A 12,617-nucleotide genomic window follows, 5' to 3' on the forward strand; every position below is an offset into this window, starting at 1 on the left:
AAAAAAACTCCAACCTTACCCCATGACATACACATGACAAAATTAACTTGGAATAGAACACAGACCAAAACACACAAGCCAGAACTGTAAAATATTAGACCACAGGATAAAATTTTTACAAACTTAAAACAGGCAAAAATTTCTTATAAAGGAAACAAAAACCATGAGTCATTAAAGAAAAAGCTGAACTTCATCAAAATTAAAAACTTCTTCTCTTCTAAAGATATTAAGAAAATAAAAAGACAAGCCATAGACAGTAAAAATAGAAAATATTCACAATACATACATCTGACAAAGGACTTGTATCCAGAAAGTATTTTTAAATGCATAAAATTCCATTAAACTGGGCAAAAAGACTTGAAAAAGACACTTGATGAAAGATAAACAAATACTGAAAAAGTACATGAAAAATTGTTCAATATCATTTACTATGGAAATGCACGTTAACACTTCAATATCATTTACCAGCACAATGCAAATTAGAATAGAATAGAAGAATTAGAAAGCCCCACTCATTAGAATAGCTAATGTTAAGACGTTCAACAATACCAAGAGTAGGCAGGGATGCAGAGCAACTGGAACTCCTCTACGCGGCTGGTGGGAATATAAAATGGACAACCATGTGTGGAGAAGAGTCTGACAGTTTCTTACAAAGCTGAACATATATTTACCATACAAGCCTGAAATTATACTGCTCAATATTCTCCCAAGATAAATGAAGACAAATATTCACAGCAAGTCTTACACAGAAATGTTCAGAGCCAAAATTTGGAAACAACCCAAATGTTCAACAAGTGAAGAGATGACCAAACTGATAGTCAGGCAACAGACTACTACTCAGAAATAAAAAATAATAAATTGCTGCTATGCCAACAACACAGATGAATCTCAAAAAGCTGATGATGCAAAGTCAGGCACTAAGTCCATTTTTAGGAAACTCTAGGAACGACTAATCAAACTATAGGAGTAGAAAGCATATGAGTGGCTGCCTGGGACTGGGGGTGATGTGGGGACTGACTAAATAAAAAAAGATTACCTGCAACTATGTGGAATGACAGAAATGTTCTACATCCACTGAGACAGTAGGTATGTGGGTGTACACACTTGTCTAAACTCTCAAAAATGTACACTTAAAAAATGGGGGTATTTTACCATACATAAATTACACCTTCATAAAGTTGTTTTATCTTTTAACAGAAAAGAGAAGAATTTCCAAGATGTTAAAAGGAGATACCAATATAGATGATTGTTCTTTTTCCCCCCTGCTTTTCTGTATTTTTAAGTTCTTTCTCCCTGACCACCAAAAACAATTTTCAACTAAGCACAGTATTTTTTTAATGATGAAATCCTTTCACTCTTTGAAAAAATATATTTTAATACAACTTTCACTTAACTTATTAAATTTAATCCTCACAACAATCCTATGACATGAACGGGTCACACTCTATCTTCATCTTATGAACTTATTTTCTGAAAAATTTTACTTAAAAGCGTTACTGAATTCTATTAATAAACACTGTATATATCTGGGGTTCTAAAATTTGGCTGTTGGTACTTTTAAATTAATACACACTATTTACAGCATGACCAAAGGCAAACAAAATGGAAAAAAATATTTATAACATATATGTCAAAGATTAAGCAGTCACATATAAAAACCTGTCATAAATCAGTAAGGAAAAAAACACATAGAGAAAAAAATAAAAAATACTCAAACCCACCAGTAAACCAAAAGAAATGCACAGAACAAGATAACCATTTTTACTATCAGCTCAGGTTAAAAAGAATGATACTCAAAATAATTCAGAATATTTTTTATTTTAACTAAAATAAGTTCTTCAAATTCTAACCAACCAAAACCTTAGAACAATAACATAGACATTTATTTAATATTATTACATACCTGACAACATACTAAGAAAATGAAGAGAGTTATAGCAGTCCATAATACCTTCTCTCTAAACTGAATCTGTACAACAAAATATAAAGAATGCTTAATCAAAATCAAGAAGTAGCAAATATGAAGTACAAATCCACACTGAAGCATAACCAGCATTCCCCATCATGACATGCCCCCATTATTTACTCCTAAAATATTCTCACCCTAGTTGGTAACAGCTAAAGCAAACAGCTGAACCTCTCACACACAGCTTCTGCACTTTTCCAAGAATTCAGTAATTTAAATACAGGCAGGCTTCACCATGCTGTATCATGTTAACTGAACTGGAAAGGATAAAAAGGCACAGATCCAAAATGCATGCATTTCAGTTAACACAGTATTGTGCAAAGCTAGGACTGCCTGTAATATAATTATATGAATATTTCACCCAATATGAAAAGCTAAAGTTTCTTGGGATGCCTTACATATATATAACTGGCACAACTATTTTTATAACCTCAAAGAAATAAAAAAAATACTGTGTACTTCTAAACAAAACAAGTTTAATGAACGTTTTACTTATCTTTTCTATGTCCCTATTCCTGTTAGTTTTGTGAGAAATGTAAAGTACAGTAGAAAAGGAAGTTTGAGAATGGGCCAGCTTGGAATTTAAATATCTGAGCTTCAAAAGTGCACAATGATGGAAGTACAATTTGCTGTCACAGTATCTTGTATTTCTGTGATTTTTCTTCACATTGAATGAATCAAGAAATGGGAGGTATATACTTGCACAACTGTAATTCACTTACGTAAAACAGCTATACTCAACAAAACTGCCCAGCAGACTGGGTCATTCATAGGGCAGTGGATCTCCAGAGGCAGGAATTTATCTTATTTAACACACAGTCGAATGAATACTCAGTTTGGAAATGTTACAACTTCAAGAAAAGTCATTTTTGAAACCACAAGATAACCTGCCTACATTTTAACAGGCTTATATCTTAGTTCGATTCACTTTGTGCCCCTTGCAAGGAGGAACATGTAATATTTTTCCAGTCACAATCAGAAAAGGGCTGGGGAAAGTTAATCAATCTTGCTAGCTTAACAGAATCAAGTCATTTAGTGACCCTCTACATTACTAAAATATTATACTTACTTTCCTCTCAGGTTTCTGTATTTCTGGTAGAACTGCACAGAAAGGTTTGATAACTTCTAAAAATTTGACTGTTAAAGAAAAAGAATAAATGTCCCTATTACAAAGCTTTAAAAGAGATGCTTACAAAATCAAATATAAATATTCTCTTTTAATGATAATCCATCCCACCCCTACCCTAAAATTAAATTTATCATAATGCTCTCCATTTCAAATATATAAGGGAAGAGAAATAATTCAAGGGACAAATAATCCAAAAGGTTTAAGAGCTAGTCAATAGAAGAAACACAAGTAACCTTTTACCATAATTTTGCTTCCTCATGCTTGTATCCAACCCTTTTATATATGTACAGAAAAGGAATAAATTCAATGAATATTACTACATCAAAAGGAGAAGTGCAGTCCATGATGAGACCCACAAGACAATGCATTATAGAAGAAAATAGGACATATCAGAGGAATAGAAAAGTACAACAGAATATGGGCAGAAAATGCTGAATTGACTTAGATTCAAAGATGCTGAAATGCATCAGTAAGAATGATCATGCAATCACCTTCCACAGATAGCTTTTTTGAAGTATACAATCCCTACTTCATTCATTAAGTCACTATTCATTGCTTGGTAGCTCTCCCATGTAACAATCTCAAAAAACTTGTGTATAAGTAATAGCCCAGTTACCTTTCATTAGAAAGTATTGTTTTCCCAGACAACACATAATATATAAAAGTAAGATCAACCAAGTTTCTTTCAAGATAGACAATGTCTTCTGGCATGGCCTAAGTCGAGTCCTGCCAAAGAACTGGATGAAGACAATATTCTCCCAGTCTTTACCAGTGTCTATAATGTGCTGAAACACAAGAAGCCACAACTTGCTATTAATTATGTTCATCTTCCTCTACAGACAAGGAATTCTGTATACTATCATGAATTTCCAGTTAGTCAAAAGTTAACCATACTCCCTTTTTATAAAACCTTTCAAAATGGTAGTAGTTACTGATATCTGACAGAATTCAGAAATTCTCAGGGGCAGATGTTCGTTAACCACGTATCATTTTGGTCTATTTGGAAAGTACAATCTGATTATGAAATTGTTCATCTCTATGCAAAACAATTATCAATCACATCAGGAAACCTCCTAGAATCCCTTTAACCCTTTTCCTTCACACCACATGATAAGTCACCCTCCTCGATTTCTTGGCGTTTTATGATCATCTGTGTTGGGAGTATTCACGTTCAAGCAATGTTTTTGTCTGTCACTTTTCTGTTCTTGTGCTGCAGAATTTTAACCATTAAACTGTCAATTCAAGGCCAAGGGTCTCCACTTCCTTTCCCGCTTCCCCCAAATGCCCACTAGTTGGCCAGTGGGCGCCCGTCTTGGCGTTACCCATTCACGCAACAAACATATGAACAGCTATGCAAGTATATATGTGAATATAAGCACTGCTGAGTGTTTAGGAGGGGGCCCTCAGAAGATACCTGTAATACAAGGCCTGGTCCCTAAGGCTTATGCAACCTCACAAACACTGAATTTCAGTAAACGCTACAGAATGACTGAAATGAAAATTTTAAGGAAAATGCAATTGCACTCTTTTCCTGCCCTAAAACACAAGCCATGCACCACTTTTTAAAAAATCAAGTCTGGGAGCTTTATTCACAACTAGCATGTCAAAGGGTGATTTGGGAATAAAAATAGAAGCTTCCTAACCTCCTGAAAATCAAACGTGGTGCAGGCTTCGCCAGGTGCCCTAGCTCCCCGTCCCCAAAACCAATGGCCTCCCCTCGCTGTCCTCCTCCCCACGCCACCACCGAGCGCAAGCCGCCGGCCTCCGGGTCCTGGACCCCCCAGAGAGCCCCGGCAAGGCAGCGCACAGGTGGAGGAGCCTCGGCGGAGGCCGCCGGCCCGCGCCCACCGCAGAGGCCTGGCGGGGCCAGCGCCTGCCCGGCCGGCGGGCGGATGCCCCAAGCGGGAGCCCACACACCGTCCGCAGCCCCCCGGGGCCCGTACCCCCGGCGAGAACGGCGCCGCGGCTACTCACTGCCCATGGCGGCGGCTGGGCGGCCCGACAGGTACAGCGGCCTCAGCTCTGCCCACTCTCGGGTCTTGCAGCTAGGTTCCCAGCGCCCGTTAACGACGCGGTCCGGCCGCCCCGCGCAGGCTCCGCCTCTAGCCACGTGACACTGAAGTCCCGCCCCCTGACTTGCCAGGCCGTTGACCGCCGGTGAGATCGACGTCCGCCGCGTTGCTATGGCCACCACCGGAGCTCCAGAGGGCTTGCTACCCGTGGCTGACGGACTTCTCGGCAGTTCGTCTCGCAGCGCCTTTCTGAGTTCACTGTTTCCTCGAGGCCACGTTCAGCGCAGGCCCCAGGGAGTGCCGAAGAGCGCCGCCGGGGTCTTGTCCCTGAGGCCCGGGGCTGAGCAACCCTGAGCCGGCGTGACCCAAACAGCCTTTTTATTTTGCTTCCATCTTATCGGAACCCCTTGGAAATTTCAAAAATTTGTTGACACTTTGTCTATAGGCAGCATGTGACCTCTCCACTATCTACTAGTATGCTCCTTCTTCAGCTCCTCCGAAATAGAGTTGAGGACCTTGTTCTTCTGGACTAGTCTCCTCGCATCCCTTCTTGGACAGCTGGTGTGAGGGAAAGCACAGTTTTAGCCATCAGCCAGCCCTAAATTTTAATCCCGCCTCTATTTCTTGATGACTGTGGGCAATTAACCATTCTGAGCCACTCCATTAACTCAGGGTAACAGCCACTTCCTACAGGAGTGAAAACTAAGCGGAGATGGACACGTAGAAGGCCCTCAGATTTCTTTTCCTTACTCATATGTTAAAACCCTAGCAATGTAACTTCCGCTCTAACGTCTGCTGAAAACAAGCTACTTCAAAGGCCATTAATGGCCTCCCATCACCAAATCCAGTAATCTGTTCTGTGCTTATGCTGCCGAGCAGCTGCGTCTGGGGAGGCCTCCCCTTGCCGCAGCAAGTGAAACCTCAACCTGGACGTGGGAGGGTTCTTGACTCTGAACCAGAAAGAATTTTCAAGCAGGTCAGAGGAGTACAGGTAAGGAAAAAATTCGTTAAATCAAGAGTAGCAGGGAATGGTAGCTGCCTTGCAGGCAGCAGAGAACAAGGAAGCTGAAGTAGGGCAGAGAGAGTGAAGGTTTGTGCTTAAGTCTAGAAAACAATGAAATAAAGAGTAAAAAAGATGCTTACTGCTGGAAGAGTACAGAGACAAAATGAAGTAAGTCGAGTAGTGGGAAAGCTTTAAGAACGCACTTAAAGTAGGAAAGTGAGGGGGACCTCAGAGAGGAGGTTCTTTTAAAGGCTAGAGTTTCTGTCTTTTAAGGATTTTCAGGAATGTGACAAAGGGCCAGGGTTATAGACTTGTAAAGTAGTCTCAAAATGCTTATCTCTGGTGAGAGACATTATGTCTCCTCTCCTCTGTTATCAGGTGCCTTGCCAATGGGTTTCAGCCCCGGGCAAGTTTTCTATGGATTCACTGTGACCAAAGAAATTGACAGCAAAACGTTCTTGGGGTGAAAGAATTATACCCAACTTTATTTCCAGGTGGCAGATCAGTCACTAGAATCCCATTCACTCAGAGCAAGTATGCATGCAGCAAGCTGGTCTCTGCCTCTTGGCCCCTCTGTCTGCACAGCCGTCCTCCAGGCCTCTCTGCACGGCTGTCCTGCACAGTCGTCCCACACAGCTATCCTCTGGGCCTCTGTCCACGGCGCTGCCTCCACTCCAGCCTCTGCTCTGCTCTCCTGCAGCCTTGCAGCCCTGCCACCATGTCGTGCCCAGAGCACTGGGCAGAGCTCTTTATATAGAGTCAACAGCCATGTATTGCCCACAAGTGTGCAGTGAGCTAGTCAACTAACGCCAGGTGAGAATCCTGGCCACAGGAACTCTCATTTTATCCACATTAGCCCTCCAGGCAATTCTGCAGAATTAACACAAGGAATTGGTCAGTTCCTGGTCCTCTCCAGGATAGCAGCTTCCCTCTGGGAACATATCAATCAAGATACCTGCCCTGTCCCCAGAGGGGTTTGAGTTAGTCTGTTTACCAAAGAAAATGTTAGGAATTTTACTTCCTAACTTCCTGGTTTTTAAAATGGACTCTTAGCCTTAAGATGGAATCCTACCTGTTCTTACTACGCTGTTTATATCTCAGCTTGTTTGGAAAATTAATCATGATGCCTGTCCCATGTCTCAGCCCTACTTCACTTAGATCTACATCCAAGAAGGAAAGCTCAAGGCTGCCAGAAGAATTTACCCTTTGTTTCAGCCAACACCTGAAAATGGAGTCCCTGAGAGAGTGAAGTAGCCTAATTCCATAAGCACCAAGAAACCCAGGTGGGCTCACATAAACCAAAAACCCCTTCCTGGCCTGTGTAATTTTCTACTTTCCTGGTTTTACTGACTCATTATCTGTTCTCTCACTTCCTATCTCTTCTCATTATCGCTTTAAAATGCCCAATCACTTCAACAAATCAAAGCTGAGTTCAGTTCACACTGGACTCTTTCCCCTGCAGTAGCAGTATATTACTGATTAAAATCGGTCCGGTTGGGCGGAGCCAAGATGGTGGCATGAATAGTTCAGTGGAAATCTCCTCCCAAAATCATATATATTTCTGAAAATACAATTAATACAAATATTCCTAAAGGAGACACCAGTGGATACAGTACAACAGTCAGGCTACATCTACATCTGCGAGAACTCAGCATCACACTAAGGTGGTAAGATACAAGCCGTGGCCCAGCAGAACCCGAATGCCCCGCCAACCCCAGAACCCGGTGGGAAGTAAGGAGTCGGAACGGGGAGGGAATGAAAGCCCAGGACTGCTAAACAACCAGCTCTAGAAATCCGCACCCAGGGCACAGACACATGGTGCACAGGGTGCTGGATATTAGAGAAACAGAAAAGCAAAACCTGAGGGCAGGTCCACGCAACTGGCACCCCTGAGACAAAAGAAAAGCGAGTGCTTTTTGCAAGTCTTAAAGAGACAGGGACCCCACAGCTGGATGAAGTCATTCTGGCACACTTACCAACAGCTGGGAATCCCGGGGAACATTAGGCGCCCTAACCCCCAGGGTAGCAGCACAGCTCTGAGGCCCGTCATAGCACTAAGCAGCCTGCCAGTCGTTCCCCCAACTGGTACGGACCCCAACACACTGGCCCAGTAGTGGGAGAGCGGCAGTGCACACAAGAGGCGACAGCGCCAGAGGGGACTGGGAGTGGCCCGCGTGCGCCGGCGGTGTGAGAGGGGACCAGGAGCTGTCCGTGGGAGCATGCCGCGGTGGCGACCAAGTAGCCCAGGAGCAACCTGCGCGTGCTGGCGATTGTGGTGCCAGAGGGGCACGGGAGAGGCCCACGCACACCTGCAGTGGCACCAGAGGGACCCAGGTGTGGCCCGCGTGCGCTGGCAGAGGTGGCGCCAGAGGGGCCAGGGAGAGGCCTGTGGGAGCTGGCGGCAGTGGCAGAGGAGCAGCTGCGCTCCCAGCAGCCGACCAGAATCCCAGCCCAACATACAGCCAGCCAGGACAGACCCAAAGGCTGCTGCCAGCACACAGCTACCCAGCAGGGGCACCACTATTGCAGAGGAGCACACCGGGCATGCCTGCCACTCCCCACAGGACTCTGCACTGCTCTGACGGAGAACCCACCCACAGCAGCTTAGGGGATTAACCCAGTGGCTGCTCCAGGAGTGTGGGTAACCGACACAGCAGTGCAGAAGGGCAAGGCATCCAGCAAGCAGGAAAGGACTTTCATCTCCCAGCTGACATACCCACAACCTGCCTATAGCCAGTGCTATCACCATGAAAAGGCAGAAAAATTTAGCCCAGTCCAAAATAAAACAGACTCAGAAATAAAACAATCTCTGGAAGGACTTAAAAGCAGAATGGACGGGATGCAAGAGGCCATTAATGGAAGAGAAACCAAAGCATGAATGCATAGAAGCTGATGCATAGAGAGATAAAAGGATCTCCAGAAGTGAAAAATATTAAGAGAACTGTGTGACCAATCTAAAAGGAACAATATCCACATTATAGGGGTACCAGAAGAAGAAGAGAGAGGGAAAGGGATAGAAAGTGTCTTTGAAGGAATAATTGCTGAAAACTTCTGCAAACTGGGGGAGGAAATAGTTACTCAGACCACGGAAGCACACAGAACTCCCAACAGAAGGGACCCAAAGAGGACAACAATAAGACACAAAATAATTAAAATGGCAAGGATCAAGGACAAGGACAGAGTACTAAAGGCAGCCAGACAGAGAAAAAAGGTCACCTACAAAGGAAAACCCATTATGTTATCATCAGATCTCTCAACAGAAACCTTACAGGCCAGAAGAGAATGGCATGATATATTTAATGCAATGAAAGAGAAGGGCCTTGAACCAAGGATGTATCCAGCACGATTATCATTTAAATATGAAGGAGGGATTAAACAATTCCCAGACAAGCAAAAGATGACAGAATTTGCCTCCCACAAACCATCTCTACAGAGTACTTTAGAGGGACTGCTCTAGATGGGAGTATTCCTAAAAAGAGCACAGGACAAAACACCCAACATATGAAGAATGGAGGAGGAGCAATAAGAAGGGAGAAAAATAAGGAATCATCAGACAGTGTTTATAACAGCTCAATAAGTGAGTAAAGTTAGACAGTAAGATAATAAAGAAGCTAACCTTGAACCTTTGGTAACCACAAACTTAAAGCCTGCAATGGCAGTAAGTACATACCTTTCAATAATCACCCTAAATGTAAATGGACTGAATGCACCAATCAAAAGACACAGAGTAATAGAATGGATAAAAAAGCAAGACCCATCTATATGCTGCTTACTAGAGACCAACCTCAAACTCAAAGACATGCACAGATTAAAAGTCAAGGGATAGAAAAATATATTTCATGCAAACAACAGGGAGAAAAAAGCAGGTGTTGTGGTAATAGTATCAGACAAAATAGACTTCAAAACAAAGAAAGTAACAAGAGATAAAGAAGGACATTACATAATGATAAGGGGGTCAGTCCAACAAGAGGATATAACCATTATAAATATATATGCACACAATACAGGAGCATCAACATATGTGAAACAAATGCTAACAGAATTAAAGGAGAAAATAGAAGGCAATGCATTCATTTTGGGAGACTTCAACACACCACTCACTCCAAAGGACAGATCCACCAGACAGAAAATAAGTAAGGACACAGAGGTACTGAACACACTAGAACACATGGACCTAATAGACATCTATAGAATTCTACATCCAAAAGCAACAGGATACACATTCTTCTCAAGTGCACATGGAACATTCTCCAGAATAGACCACATACTAGGCCACAAAAAGAGCCTCAGTAAATTCCAAAAGATTGAAATCCTACCAACCAACTTTTCAGACAACAAACGTATGAAACTAGAAATAAATTGTACAAAGAAAGCAAAGAGGCTCACAAACACATGGATGCTTAACAACATGCTCCTAAATAATCAATTGATCAACGATCAAATTAAAATGGAGATCCAGCAATATATGGAAACAAGTGACAACAACAGCACAAAGCCCCAACTTCTGTGTAGGATCAGCGAAAGCAGTCTTAGAGGAAAGAATATAGCAATCCAAGCACATTTAAAGAAGGAAGAACAATCCCAAATAAATAGTCTAATGTCACAATTACAGAAATTGGAAAAAGAAGAATAAATGAGGCCAAAGGTCAGCAGAAGGAGGGACATAATAAAGATCAGAGAAGAAATAAATAAAATTGAGAAGAATAAAACAATAGAAAAATTCAATGAAACCAAGAGGTGGTTCTTCGAGAAAATAAACAAAATAGATAAGCCTCTAGCCAGATTTATTAAGAGAAAAAGAGAATCAACACACATCAACAGAATAAGAAACGAGAAAGGAAAAATCATGAAGGACCCCACAGAAATACAAAGAATTATTAGAGAATACTATGAAAACCTATGTGCTAAAAAACTGGAAAACCTAGGAGAAATGGACAACTTCCAAGAAAAATACAACCTTCCAAGACTGATCCAGAAAGAAACAGAAAATCTAAACAGACCAATTACGAGAAATGAAATTGAAGTGGTAATAAAAAAACTACCAACGAGCAAAACTCCCAGGCCAGATGGATTTACCTCAGAATTTTATCAGACATACAGAGAAGACATAATACCCATTTTCCTTAAAGTTTTCCAAAAAATACAAGAGGAGGGAATACTCCCAAACTCATTCTATGAAGCCAACATCACCCTAATACCAAAACCAGGCAAAGACACCACCAAAAAAGAAAACTACAGACCAATATCCCTGATGAACGTAGATGCAAAAATACTCAACAAAATATTAGCAAACTGAATTCAAAAATACATCAAAAGGATCATACACCATGACCAAGTGGGATTCATCCCAGGGATGCAAGGATGGTACAACATTCGAAAATCCATCAACACCATCCACCACATAAACAAAAACAAGGACAAAAACCACATGATCATCTCCATAGATGCTGAAAAAACATTTGACAAAATTAAAAATCCATTCATGATAAAAGCTCTCAGCAAAATGGGTATAGAGGGCAAATATCTCAACATAATAAAGGCCATATATGATACAAAAACCTCACCTAGACAGCTGATACAAGTACCACCACTTCCTTTAAAGATACCGAAGCCAAATACTGGGAACCTCACCCCCCCTGTTTTGAGAGAAATCTTCTGCATCCGTGGATGTTTTGTCACCCTTGTCTAGCTTGGATTAATACTTAGTCTATAGGCACACACCTGATCATCTGCATTTGCCCTCTTACAGCACTAAATTATGTTTTCTACCTTTATCTTACATCTAACTACCACTTCAGCATTTTATTAAAAAAAAAATAAGGGAGAAATGTGGGATCCACATATAAATCAAGTATAAAAATCAAATGAATAATCGTATCTGACTTGATTGTTTATAGTTCATGATGCGTGATCAAAACCGAAAGTTTCTGTGATATGACTGCCCTTGCACTGTTCACCATGTAAGAACTTATTCACTATGTAAGAACTTGTTCACCATGTAAGAACTTGTTCGTTATGCTTCAGAAGATTGGAGACTTGAGAATTAGGCTTGGGGTTGATTAATGATTGTGCATTGAGTCCCCTGTACAGAATTTTATTGTTGTTAACAACCATTTGATCAATAAATATGAGAGATGCCCTCTCAAAAATAAATAAATAAATAAATAAATAAAAACTACAAAAGGCAGAAAAAGAGTGGAAGACAAAAAATAGGAACAAAGAACAAAGGCAACAAATGTAACAAATATGGTAGATATTAATCCAGTTATATCAATAATCACTAAACAATGATCTAATATACCAATGAAAAGACAGTGATTATCAGAGTAGATCAAAAACAAGAGCCACCTATATGTAGTCTACAAGAAACACACTTTAAATATAAAGACACACAGATTAAAAGTAAAGTGGACTGCTTTATTAGCATGTATAGTGTTGGGGGGCGCACACAGGGCGGGCCATGCAACACAGAGAAGACAAGTAGTGATTCTACAGCATCTTACCACG

At 41.3% G+C, this 12,617-nt stretch overlaps 1 protein-coding gene across 3 annotated transcripts in view; it reads right to left on the minus strand.

The window, feature by feature from the left end:
• The window catches only part of SEC61A2 (SEC61 translocon subunit alpha 2), a 29,530-nt gene extending 24,319 nt beyond the window's left edge, over window positions 1-5,211 (minus strand). For 2 of the 3 annotated variants that reach the window (XM_036908100.2, XM_036908102.2), the window contains exons 1-3: window positions 5,070-5,211; window positions 3,036-3,103; window positions 1,904-1,969 (exon numbers count right to left, since the gene is read on the minus strand). In XM_036908100.2, coding sequence (XP_036763995.1) covers window positions 1,904-1,969; window positions 3,036-3,103; window positions 5,070-5,076 — 141 coding nt within the window. In that variant the 5' untranslated portion in view covers window positions 5,077-5,211. Of the gene's footprint in view, window positions 1-1,903; window positions 1,970-3,035; window positions 3,104-5,069 lie in introns of those variants that run through there. The other variant, XM_057498199.1, reaches the window with a different exon arrangement.
• Between the last annotated feature and the right edge of the window lie 7,406 nt (window positions 5,212-12,617).

This window comes from Manis pentadactyla, chromosome 3, assembly GCF_030020395.1.
Source record: "Manis pentadactyla isolate mManPen7 chromosome 3, mManPen7.hap1, whole genome shotgun sequence".
In the NCBI taxonomy this organism is placed as follows: Eukaryota; Metazoa; Chordata; class Mammalia; order Pholidota; family Manidae; genus Manis; species Manis pentadactyla.